Genomic DNA, 13,967 nt, shown 5'->3' with positions numbered 1-13,967 from the left:
GTGTGTGAGTGTGTGTGTGTGTGTGTGTGTCTCTGTGTGTGTGTGTGTGTGTGTGTGTGTGTGTGTGTGTGAGAGTGACAATTCTGAAATTGAGATTTATGCAAAGAAAAATTTATAATTTTGACCCATACAATGTATTGTTGGCTATTGCTACAAATATACCCCAGCGACTTAACACTGCTTTTGTGCTGCAGGGTCACACACACACACACACACACATATATATATATATATATATATATAGAGAGAGAGAGAGAGATAGAGAGAGAATTATCATATACACATAAAAATATCTAAATGAGCTTTTGTGTTTACTAAATACTTTTTTTTTATTTTTGTATATTAAATCCTGAATCATTTATATAGAAGAGTGACAGATTTGCCTTAAAACTTTGATTCTGGCAAAGCTCTGGCACTAGCACAACCTACAGGAGCCGTAATCAACGCACCCGGACGAGCGAGCGCTACACCCCAGCCTGATAAAACACTTCTGATATGAGCTTTAATGCAGCCATCTGCACGCGGTGGCAGTAAACGCTAGTAGAGACTCTGCAGAGCACTATGTGTTTCGGTGCTTGCTCTCGGGGTCTCAGGGGTCTGCCGGGGCCCATCGTATCTTTAATGGAAACCACTGCAGCGACTCGATGGATCCTGCCCATGTTTAAGTGGTCTAAAACAGAGCAGCGATGCCAGGACAGACCTGAGCCGCACATTAAACATAAATAAATTAAAGTGAAGCCATTTCTCTGCTTCATCCGTTCATCTGCTGAAGGTCAGCGCAATACGAACTCTTACAAATGGAAAAAAGATGGATGCTTGCCATTAGAGAGGTTTTGAGTCATGCACACATGCATCTCAGCCGTCCTTTCTGCAGCAATTATTCTGAAGTTCTTACATGGAAGTCAAGTTCTGGAAGTATTATTATTTTATAAGTAGTATTATTTTTGTGTGTGATAAAATTGGTCATTTATTCCTTTTGGAAAATGATCTTCAACCAATGTATATAATGTGTGTTTTGTTTTTTTAGGAATTGTAAATAAAAGATTATTGGAGCATGTTTTACAAGAAAATACAATATTGTTTTCTTTTAATTTCACATTTAATATTTTACACACTAAATATTAATTTCAATTATTATATAAAGATAATTTTTAAATTATATAATATATTTTATACAATATATATTTTAATTTTAATGAATTATATTTTATATATTAAATAAAATTATCATTATATAAAAATGCATTAATTCTTAACTTATATACAAATATGGGGGAAAAAACTGGTAATTTATTCTACAAACATCTATACTGTAAAAATTACTCTTTTATAAAATAAATTGAAATAATACAAAGATCATTGAAGTACATGAAAATACAATTTTAGTTTATCTGCTTCAGAAATTCGTGTTTAATTCAGTGTGTTATTTGCCATTTCTGTTTCAAAGTAAATCTACAATATATTTTTTTCAGTGTATCAGGATCTCTGAGGAGAGGATCGGCACACCTGGAGATGCAACAATTCAAGTGTGCTTTTGGATGCATTTAAATGAAACTTAACGACCCGTGCAACCCTTTTAATTAAGCTTGTTTTTTTCAAAAACTGCTAGAAAAGTGTGCTATATTCCACCTGACGATGCTGACGCAACAGGAAGTGTCATCAGTGTGTTACTGTGTGGCGTTACATCAGCTCACAGATGCTGAGCTGCTCAGAACCGACCGCAGCTCTGCTCCAGGAATAAAACTACACAAACACTGAGATCTGGGCCGTAATGATCACTTATCAACACAACACTGGAGAGCTGAGATATATATACAGCTAAATCTGGAAGAATGCTTCTACAAGTCATCACTAACCCTCATTTTTAATTATATATTTTTTTTATTACATATATTTAATGTTTTTATTACATCAAAGCATTGTTTAAAAAAAAAAAAAAAAAGATATATATATATATATACACACCCACACCCACATATTAAATAGTTATTTAATTTAGTTATAAATTATATTAAAGAGGCCATGAACTGTAGAATCGGTGGGCGGGGCTAAACAGGTAGTGATGTAGAATCAAACAGGCAGTGATGTAGAATCGGTGGGTGGGGCTAAACAGGCAGTGCTGTAGCATCGGTGGGCGGGGCTTAACAGGCAGTGGTGTAGAATCAGTGGGAAGGACTAAACAGGCAGTGATGTACCATCGGTGGGCGGGGCTAAACAGGCAGTGATGTACCATCGGTGGGCGGGGCTAAACAGGCAGTGATGTACCATCGGTGGGCGGGGCTAAACAGGCAGTGATGTACCATCGGTGGGCGGGGCTAAACAGGCAGTGATGTACCATCGGTGGGCGGGGCTAAACAGATAGTGATGTAGAATCGTGGGCGGGGCTAAACAGACAGTGATGTAGCATCGGTGAGTGGGGCTAAACAGGCAGTGCTGTAGCATCGGTGGGCGGGGCTAAACAGGCAGTGCTGTAGCATCGGTGGGTGGGGCTAAACAGGCAGTGATGTAGCATCGGTGGGTGGGGCTAAACAGGCAGTGACATAGCATCGGTGGGCGGGGCTAAACAGGCAGTGACATAGCATCAGTGGGCGGGGCTAAACAGGCAGTGACGTAGCATCGGTGGGCGGGGCTAAACAGGCAGTGACGTAGCATCGGTGGGCGGGGCTAAACAGGCAGTGACGTAGCAAAGGTGGGCGGGGCTAAACAGGCAGTGACGTAGCAAAGGTGGGCGGGGCTAAACAGACAGTGATGTAGAATCAGTGGGCGGGGCTAAACAGGCAGTGATGTAGAATCTGTGGGCGGGGCTAAACAGGATGTGATGTAGAATTGGTGGGCGGGGCTAAAAAGGCTATTACATCATAGAGACATCATTCCACAAGCTGTCGTTCTGACAGACTGCCTTCAATATAAGCTGTTTTTAGACTAACGAGAAAGTTTCGAGTTCTGAAACTTACAGGATGTTTTTATAGTACAATGACGTTTTATATGTCAAAAGATCCGAGGGAATTTTGGTTTCTTAGTTTATGACCCTGTCAGTTTCTGTTAACAACGCGCTTTTGCAGTGTTGAGAATGGTAGCCAATCAAATGTAAACGTGTTAATGCAAGGACCAATCAACGGCGTTCAAAATGAGTCGCTGCGCAAAAGAAATCCACGCTTGATTGTCGTACAGTGATAAGCATAGCAACGTTCATCGTCTAACGGCTATGAACAATAATATTTCCCGTGATTTCAACGTATATGGAGAAGAGTGACAATTACATGTTTAATTTAGGGCTGTCATTTTAATGTGTTAACTTAAAAAAAAAAACATGATTAAAACAGGAGTGCTGTTTGTCCTGAATGCAAATGTGATTTCATACAACAGTTCAGTAAATAAGCTAATATTGTGTTATATTTTAAACGCAATATTGTCTGTTTTTGCTCAGTTTTGCCAACCTATAAAGCCACAGCAGAATTGTTGTGTATTTCTGAATGAATCCGCGTTTTGAACGAATCGGATGAATCAATGATTTAAAGGCCCATTCATAAAGAGAGCCGTTTACTGATATTCCTGAATGAATCAGCCGTTTGAACGAGTCGAATGAAAGACTCATAAAGACATAAAAGACCTGAATGACTGACTTTCTTTTGAGGAACATAAAAGAAGGTATTTTGAAGACTGTAGGTAACAAAGCTTGCATGAACGAAAAAATCTGAGATGATTCTCAAATTATCTTCTTTTATGTTCCATAGTTTATGTTAGGCCGTGGTAGCCTAAACGTTTATGTGTAGTAAATTTGATGTTAAATCAAATAAAATATTCCTTTCTAAAGCTACTATTTGTAATGTCTACTTAATACTAGTGCTGGGCGGTATGATCAAAAATTTATATCACGGTATTTTTCAAAATTATACCGGTTTCACGGTACATGACGGTATTTTTTTTTCATGCATGCCCGGGTGTTAACCATATTTTCCACTGATGGAGAGAGGAAATACTGCAGTATATTGACTTAGAATGCTCTATTTTACTGTCATGATTGTCAAAAAATACCACACTAAATAGTGACTAAACACGATCCCTTTTAATACATGTTAACCAGGAGCCACTCTCATTTATAATCACGGCATCGTCTGATAAACTCAACATGCATCTACACTAAAGAGCGGCTATGCGGTGGTTTTGGCTAGATTACTTTTTTGTCTCATGCAGCGCACTGTCTGCGTCTGAGTAACAAACTAAAAACAACAACAAACAAACAAGTGCATGTGATATTAACAGACGAACTACGCTCATATTTATAATTCCAAACACTCAGTAAGCGACAGGTGCTAGGAAACGCTGTGTTGTACTCATTTATTGAGGAGTCGGCTGCGGTGCTTCTCTGCCGCTCGCTGCACAGAACAGACGCCGAGAGAGCTGACACTTCTCCGGGAAAGTCAGACCTCGCGCTCGCGGGACAGCTCTGGAGAAATCCTCCAACTGAACCATAGCTAAACTTTATCCAGAAAAGACTCTAGGTTTGTCAGTATGAATATTCTCTGGAAGAAAGCCACTAAAAGGGTCTGAAAGTTGCTAAATCTAGTGCTAAAGTCGCGCTCGTGTGTGTGAGACGCGGGAGCTGATGGCAGGGGGCGCTGGATATTTGTGGAGGTCAGTGTGGATATTGTGGATGAGTTCTTCTGTGTCATCACGTTCTATTAGTTCTACAGCTTCAGTTTCTGAACTTTCACGCTTAGTAACACATACAGCTGTTCCCTCGCCACAGTGCAGCAGAGAAAAGAGACCCCTCTCAAACAGTGTCGCGTTCCCAACCTTGTTTAAGTGACATACAGCGGTATTGCGGTATTTAAAAAATTCATATCATAACAAAAATAAACACCGGTATTCGATATGAACCGCTATACCGCCCAGCACAACTTAATACTTTCTCATTTAACACAAAAATAGCTTTAAATAATCTTTGGGGGTAATTTCACAGCCAAATGTAATTTGCGATTAATGGAAATGATCGACAGCTAGGACTCGTCAATCGTGAGTTTTACACAGTTATGCAATATAAAATCATGAAATGGACAAACATACTTTAAAGGCACAAAAACACATTGTATTTTTTCTCTATAGCGTTTCTAAACTGTATGCTAATAAGGGATATGCCCGTTCCTTCAAACTCCAACTCTATGCTAATTTATTTTCCCAATTATTCCGATCTGATTTACTACAATGGGATTTCTGAAGTAATAACACTTCAAAGTGCAGAGATCGGGAGACTAAATCTCTGGTGTGACGCCGTGCAAACAACGGCTTTGGATTTACTGCGCCTTGTCATCATCTAAATTGGCATACATTTCAGACGCTCGTATCAGCAAAGATTTGTCTTGGAGCTGACATTCTCACGCTACACTTAAAAACAAATTAGAGTCTCTACAGAAAGCCCTGGAACATGACAGTAGCACAGCAATTACAGAGCCCAGCTCGTTTCCTCGTATCCAGTGGGTTCAGACACATTCGCACTCGCTAAACGCTAATGACTCCAGCGACACACTCGGGTTAAAGACTGCGGCGCCAAGACAAAGCACTGCAAACAACAGAGTCCCGCCGCTCAACGATGCTAGCAGGGGCCTAGCCATCACGTCAGAATGTCAGATATAATACCAGTTTGTTCTACAGGGTTTCTGCAAAGCAAATTGAAGGCTTTACCAAGTAAAGAACATTTAAAGAATAAATTAAACAGAGCACAATACTTCAACGAGGCCTCTAAACGTAAATGTCTCGTAAAGCTTGAAAATACAACTTCCAGCCGATCTGCACTACTTTTTAGTTGAAAATATTCGTAATTTTAAAAAAAAAGGAAGCTTTAGGCTTGAAACGCTCTGCTGCAAACCACTAGAATATGGAAATAACTTTAATAAAATGATAAATTATTTTAGTCTTGTTTTCTAGTGCAAATGTGTAAAGATACTTAAATCAGTGAAATTACAGAAGATTAGAATTCTTGTTTTCTAAAATAATAATAATGAGTTAATGATTAAAATAATAACAAATGTTTCAGAAAACTTAATTCACAGGGAAAACAAGTTTTCATTTCCCATTGACAGATATTTGTTCTTGTTTTAAGCATGGACTTGTTTCATTTTGTTACATTTCTCAGTAAACAAGACTTTATATTTTGATTTTCCATCTCAGTTAAATGTATCTTGATTTAAGGATGTTTAGATATTTGTAGTGAAGACAATATTAAGGAAGACAAATTTTTTTTGCAGGGTATGTAACATTTAATAACATGATTTCATAAATGTAAGACTCTCTTGGCAAATTTTAAATACTTTTCAGGACTTTTTAAGACCCACAGAAACCATTTTAATTTATTGTATTTTATTTTATATTTTATTATATTTTTTAATATTTAATATTTTATTATATGTTTTAATATTTAATATTTTATTATATTTTTTAATATTTATTATTTTTTATTTTTTATTATATTTTTCATATTTTATATTTTATTATAGTTTTTTATTTTTTATTATATTTTTTATTATTTTATTTTCTTTTTTATTATTTTATTTAATTGTATTTTATTTTATTGCCCATGGTTCAGGAAAGAAAGAAAATCACTAAAAAAAACAAACAAACAAATAAATAAATATAAAAAACTATGTAACTGAAGTGACCTGACAAATATGTCAGTAGAATAACATGCAATAAACATTTAGCGTAATTTAGTTGAGTGTCATTTATGCTGGAGTGACTTGTATTTCTTTTTCAAGCTTTTTATATCATGTCCTTTATGCAGTCTGGCTGGTTTGTTCAAAAACAGCAAAATATTGACAGTTTATTCTAACATATCTCAACATTAACAATCTCCACCTTTATTCTAATGTATAGGGCATATCTGTAAATTAGCATATATGTAAAAAATAAAATTTCCAGAATGAAAAGATAAGGATATAATAAGGTCTTTGATCACGTCTAAATAGTATACATCCAAATGCAAAACTTTTTTTTTTCTCTGAACTTTAAATCTAAATTCCCCCGTGAGAACACACTTGTCCAATGAAAAAGTGCGGGAAACAAATGAACATTTTCATCTACGTCCATGAATGCTAATCACTGCATCGTCCTGTAATGATGATGATGATGATGATGATGATGATGATGAGCGGCGGGTAAATGTCTCTCTCACACTCATCAACACAGGGTCCAAACTAATGTATTTGTGTTTCTCTGGATCCTCACATTGATCTGAAGCGGCAGGTGAGTGTTGAACCCGTGTTAACGGGCGGCCCTGAGCTAACGAAGCTTCCCGCCGCGGCCGCCTCCCAATCCATCTTCTTGATTTAGTTGCGTTCCATATGGCAGCCGCTCAACATTTCTGCCCAACGGGAAGCTAATCACTTAACCGTTTGCTTCAAATCGTCTGCCACACGAGTGAAACTTAATGGATGTTGTCATCTAAAGTGCAATCTGTAATGCGTGAGTTTAAAGGTCTATTGTGGGAGCGTCTGGTACAGTAGTTAACAGTGAATACTAGTCCCATATATTTTTTAAATGTTTAAATAAACAAAAACTTATGTATAATGCATTATAAAGGGTTATTAAAGGGTATAATGCCTTATAATTATTCATAATGTGCGTACGCTATATCTTGAGGTAAATAATTATAACTGAATTTAAAATGCATAGTGTAACAATGAACTGATAAGTGCTAGAATGTATTAACTGTGGTTACAATTACTCACGAGATTGTACAATGTAAGGTGCATTACAAGGCATAATAAATGCATTAAAACTACTTTTATAATGCATTATACATAAAGGCTTTAAGCAAAAGTGTTACCAAACATATATTTATACTCTTAAAATATATTTTCAAAAATATATTTTCAAAAAATATTTGTGAGCAACAACATAACACCTTAGCAACCACATAGCAACACCCTAGCAACCACCTAAGCACTTTATCAACCACATAGCAACTCCCTAGCAACCACAGAACACTGTAGCAACCACACAGTGACACCCTAGTAACCACCCAAACACTCTAGCAACCACCAGAAAACCTTAGCAACACCCTAGCAACCACCAGAACACTGTAGCAACCACACAGTGACACCCTAGTAACCACCCAAACACTCTAGCAACCACCAGAACACCTGAACATCCGAGCAACCACCAGAACACCTGAACATCCGAGCAACCACCAGAACACCTTAGCAACAAATAGCAACACCCTAGCAACCATCAGAACACTGTAGCAACCACATAGCAACAGCCTATCATCATGGCATGAGTTTTGCATATGTAAACGCCACTCACACTTACTTCAGGAAAGTGGATTTGAATTCTGGATTTGACGAAGATCCAGTTTGGAGACGTAAACTCAAAATTCAGATAAAAAGTAAGAATTGCAAAAAATCATTCTGTTTAGATCTTGCGATTCTGAATTAAAATCTTGTAATTCAGAGGAAAAAACCCTGGACTGTGAGATGAAAAAAATTGCAATTATATTTTTTAATTTTTAATTTCATGGCAGAAACGGGTTCCATACAAAATTAACCAAGTCAAAAATAGTATTTAATATCCCTGAACCAACCTGTACACATTCATTTATAAATTAAACCTGTACACATAAATTAAATCAGGTAGAAATAGCTAACAATTGCAGGTTACCACTTTTTACAGTGTAGCACTGTGGTTTTGTGGTTTTATTACTAATATATCACACGGTGATCATGATATATAGTTTGGAGACCGTCAGAGAATCTGTTTATGATCCAAACACTACTAATATATTCGTTCTGGTTTCTATTTTTGCTGCTGACAAACTCATCTCCCCTGGGTTTCTACTTACACATGTGAACGGTGTTTTGTGCTATTGTGTCTGCATTTTGTCAGACACTTGGTAACATGGGATTACTGGAGCTACAACTGTTCTGCATATCAAAATTGTCATATTTTCCATTACAAAGCAGGATTTGAAAGGAATGGAGCGTTGTGGATGCATCGTCTGGTTATTTCATGGGCATCTCAGCGCTGAAACCTGACAAAACCTGAGACTTTGAGACTGAGCGTTTATGCACCTGGGAGGGAAGGTGATTGAAATGCCTCCCAAACACGACAGGGAATTTGGCAGCGGCGTGAAGAGCCTATTTCCTTGCAAATGTCAGACTCACTGTAAAACTAAGAGCGAGCTGAGAAGAAATGGGAAATAAATGGAATTGTGTTACTGAGCGCGTTCAAAAAGCGACCCAAAAATGTTCTGCACAAAGATCCAGAATCCAAATCAATGTACCAGCGCATGCAGGAAAAGCAAGAAAACCAGTTAAACCAGTCTAAGGCCGGTCTGGTTGGATGGTTTTAGAGGGATTTGAAACCTCAGAACCTGCGTAGACTGGTTGAAGCTTTTTATTTCAGTACGGTATCTCTGAATTGTGTAAATACAGTAGAAACGGTTTCTGTAATCACTGTTTAGCAACCACATAGCAACACCCTAGTAACCATCCAAACACTCTAGCAATCACATAGCAACACCCTAGCAACCACCAGAACACACTAGCAACCATATAGCAACCACAGAACACCTTAAAAACCACCCAAACACTAACAACCACAGAACACCTTAGCAACCATATAGCAACACCCTAGCAGCCACATAGCAATATTCTAGCAATCACAGAACACCTTAGTAACCACAGAGCAACACCCTAGCAACCACCAGAACACACTAGCAACCACATAGCAACACCCTAGAAACCACCAGAACACACTAGCAACCATATAGCAACATTTTAGCAACCACAGAACACCTTAGCAACCATATAGCAACACCCTAGCAGCCACATAGCAATATTCTAGCAATCACAGAACACCTTAGTAACCACCCAAACACTCTAGCAACTACAGAACACCTTAGCGACCACATGGAAACACCCTAGCAACCACAGAACACCTTAGCAACCACATAGCAATATTCTAGCAATCACAGAACACCTTAGTAACCATCCAAACACTCTAGCAACCACAAAATACCTTAGCAACCACCCAAACACTCTAGCAACTACAGAACACCTTAGCAACCACCCAAACACTTTATCAACCACATAGCAACTCCCTAGCAACCACAGAACACTGTAGCAACCACACAGTGACACCCTAGTAACCACCCAAACACCCTAGCAACCATCAGAACACTGTAGCAACCACATAGCAACAGCCTATCATCATGGCCTGAGTTTTGCATATGTAAACGCCACTCACACTTACTTCAGGAAAGTGGATTTGAATTCTGGATTTGACGAAGATCCAGAATCCAATCAATATACCAGCACATGCAGGAAAAGCAAGAAGACCAGTTAAACCAGTCTAAGGGGCCGTTCACTTGTTGCGTCTTTTGCACGCTCAAGTTCGTTATTTCAAATCTAGACACGCGGCAGGTGTGCTCATATTGGAAGCGACTCATTTTTTTCAGGCGCGTCCGCACCGAGATAAAAACATTTTCAACTTTTCAGAACACCGCAAGCACACGGCGGGTCATGTGACAAGAACCAACCAATCAGCTTCATCCTTTCCCGTAACAACATTGAAAGCTCAGCTAAGATGTAGGAACAGCTGATCATAGCTGTACAGGGATAGCCATTTTTAAATAAATTCAGTAGCAGAGCTACTGCAAGCGATTTTTTGTGCTGCAAATCCATTTATCCTTTGCTGAAACTTCCGCGTCTTCATGGAGAGCGCAGGTCACGGTTGCTTAGCAACGGCAGATGCCTCCGGAGCGCAAGCGCCCGAACGCTTTGGAAAAAAGCATTTCTCTAAAGATTTTAGAGAGATTTGAAACCTCAGAACCTCCTTAGACTGGTTTAAGCTGTTTGTTTCAGTACTGTCTCACTCAATCATGTAAATACAGCAGAAACGGTTTCTCTAATCATTGTTGACGGTGACTCTCCTCATGTTCACTCAGATGGAAATTCTGAACAAAATGAAACACAAGGTTCCTCCGCAGAGAGAAAATGATAAATGACAGATTGGCAGCAGCAGCAGAGACGCCGCTATCAATCCTGACGCAGGAAGTAGATGCTGAGCACGGCACCAGCCGAGAGGAAACGCATCGCTTCAGATGAGAGATTCATTATCAGGAAAACAAGAACACAATGCAAAACATCTCAACTCTTTACTTAATTTGGTGCTCCCGGTCGAAAATGACTGGGCTTTTGAAAACTGCTTGTAAATCTCTCATTATGCTATATTATCACATTTCGGATTTAATATTTTTGTTAACGCTTAAGCACAGGTTTTGTATTTCTTTTTGGAACTTACTGATCGTAGGCTCATTGATTTGAGCATTAAAAAGCATTACTTGTGGATAATTTTGCCTCGAAAACTGAGGTGCATGAGCTCAGATCAATGAGGCCTACGATTAATCAGTTCCAAAAAGAAACATAAAACCTGTTCTAATTGAAAGAAAACAAGTTGATAAAAAGATTGAAACCAATATTTGGTAATAATACAGCATAAGGAAAAAATTATATGCAATTTTAGTAGGCCGGTTTGACTGGGGGAGGGAAAAATCCACAAAAACTCAGCAAAGTCAGTTAAGTTTTAGTCCAATGCGATAAAACGAACTAGCATTTTTGAGAAAAAGAAAATCCTCTCGGGTTAAACGGTCAGTGCAAGCCTTCATTTCTTCATGCAAATGAGCCAGACATGTTCAAATCGTTTCAATGAACTCCACGAGGTTCAGTTTTACACCGAGACGTTGAAGCTTCAGTTTAGTTGAGGTTTATAAAAATATGTTTTTATTCTTTTCAAATTGCCTCCAGCCATCTTAGGACAGAAAGAAGGACAACGCAAAGTACACAAGCACCTTCCCGCTGCGCTTTCAGTCGACGCTCGGCGATGATTCAGCGCTCATGCATATCTAATACCGCTGGGCTACTTTAGTCACCGTCCCTGCAGACTCAATCCTCAGACCTTTCCATTTCTGTTTTCTCTCTTTATTTTTTTCAAATGTAACCAGAGACATTTTCTCTCTCTTTCCTTTCCATTTTTCCGGGCGTAAACACATCCATTTGAAGTCTAACCTGAACCCCTGCAGATAGAGTGAGTCTGCGCTGATAGACCTCGGAAAAAGGATCTTTTAAACACAAGTAAGTTTCTCAGTGTTTTCCAGGAGAGAAACATAAATAAAAGCCCCCGTTGTGCCACGGCGATGGCCCCGGGCCCCTGGAGAGCCACGCGGCAGATGTACCCTCGAGCGGAGCACTCTGTTCCAACCAGCACCACATAAAACACAGAAAAGCCACTCTGTTCCTCGTTTGCAGATATAAATCTGGGTGTTTCGCTGACACTCACCTCTGGGTGATACGCAGCGGTGGCTCCACTAATGTGGGGAATGGAGCTCTAATTCTACAGAACGCTTGGCCTTATATGTCAGCAACAGCTGAAGACGTTTAGTGTCTCTGAATTCGAACGCTCCTCACGCGATTCTTACACAATTCAGTTTTAGGATGCTGGGTTAAAATAACAAGCTAAGGGAAATTAGAGAAGAAGAAGAAGTGAAACAGGAAACATTCTGACTTGAATTATCAAGTGTTTTCATTTGTTTTTAAGACTGTAATGTTGTTTATTACATTTATTTATTACATAATGTTGGATTTGAAACCTCAAAACATCCTTTGACTGGTTTAAACTTTATTTCAGTGCAGTCTCTATAAACCATGTAAATACAGTAGAAATTATTTCTCTAATCACTGTTTGGCAAGCACCTGGCAACCACCCAAACACTCTAGCAACCACCAGAATACATTAGAAACTGCCTAGCAATGCCCTAGCAACCACCTCGAACACTCTAGCAACACTTCAGCAATGACTAGAACAACTTAGCAACCACACAGCAACACCTTAAAAACCATCCAAACGCTCTAGCAACCACCAGAACACTTTAGAATGTACCTAGCAACACCATAGCAACCCCCTGAACACTCTAGCAACCGCATAGCAACCCCCTAGCAACCACCTGACACCATAACAACCACAAGATCACTTTTGGAACTGAATAGAAACACCCTGGCAACCACCAGAACACTTTTTGCAGCCACCAGAACTCCTCATAACAACATCCTAGCAAACAGCTGAACACCATAACAACCACCAAACACTTTAACAACCAAATAGCAACACCCTAGCAACCAGCTGTCACCATAAAAACCACAATAACACTTTAGGAACTGCATAGCAACACCCTAGCAACCACCAGAACACTTTGGCCACCACCAGAACTGCTTATCAACTACATAGCAACACCCTAGCAACCACCTGAACACCATAATAACAATCAAACACTTTAGCATCACCCTAGCAACTACCTGTACCCCATAACAACCACCAGAAAACTTTAAAAACCACACAACAGCATCCTAACACTCTAACAACTATCAGAACAACCTCTAACTCTACAAACGCATAGCAACACCCTGGCAACCACTTCGTATACTCTAGCAACCATCAGAACATCTTATCAACCACATAGCTAAACCCTAGCAACCACGCCTTACACCCTATCAACATGACACGAGTTTGCAAATGCAAACATCCCTCACACTTACATCAGGACCGTGTTAAAACTATTTTACAGCATGCTGATGTAAATGTATATGATATACTGTATTATGCAGGTATCTATGACAGTTGATTCTAACTATAAGTGACTCTCTATTAAATTGTGGAGCTGCTCTTTGTTTGAGGCGTTTAAGCTCACAGTAGCATGAGGTTTCTATTAGTATGTATGACTGATGATTTGAGCGGCGTATTGAAATGAGCACTGAAGCCTGACATGAGCTGTCAGCACGCCATCAAACGCACTTCCCGCAGATACAGAGGTCACCTGCACATTTTCACTCAGACTTTGACGTCTCAGACAAGCACGAGTCTCCCAGCATTCTCTGCTCTTAAAGGAGCAGCTGTGGCGATGCATACTGAAACGACGC

At 39.1% G+C, this 13,967-nt stretch overlaps 1 protein-coding gene across 1 annotated transcript in view; it reads right to left on the bottom strand.

Annotated features, from left to right (window-relative positions):
- Nucleotides 1-11,090, bottom strand: part of LOC107578441 (receptor-type tyrosine-protein phosphatase mu-like) — a 74,070-nt gene extending 62,980 nt beyond the window's left edge. Inside the window, exon 1 of the mRNA XM_016264400.1 lies at nt 11,045-11,090. Coding sequence (XP_016119886.1) covers nt 11,045-11,090 — 46 coding nt within the window. The remainder of the gene's footprint in view (nt 1-11,044) is intronic.
- Nucleotides 11,091-13,967: the final 2,877 nt, after the last annotated feature.

Source organism: Sinocyclocheilus grahami, unplaced genomic scaffold, assembly GCF_001515645.1.
Source record: "Sinocyclocheilus grahami isolate Dianchi unplaced genomic scaffold, SAMN03320097.WGS_v1.1 scaffold32.1, whole genome shotgun sequence".
In the NCBI taxonomy this organism is placed as follows: domain Eukaryota; kingdom Metazoa; phylum Chordata; class Actinopteri; order Cypriniformes; family Cyprinidae; genus Sinocyclocheilus; species Sinocyclocheilus grahami.
Note: the sequence above shows the minus strand (reverse complement) of the source record. Positions and strands in the feature narration are given on the sequence as shown.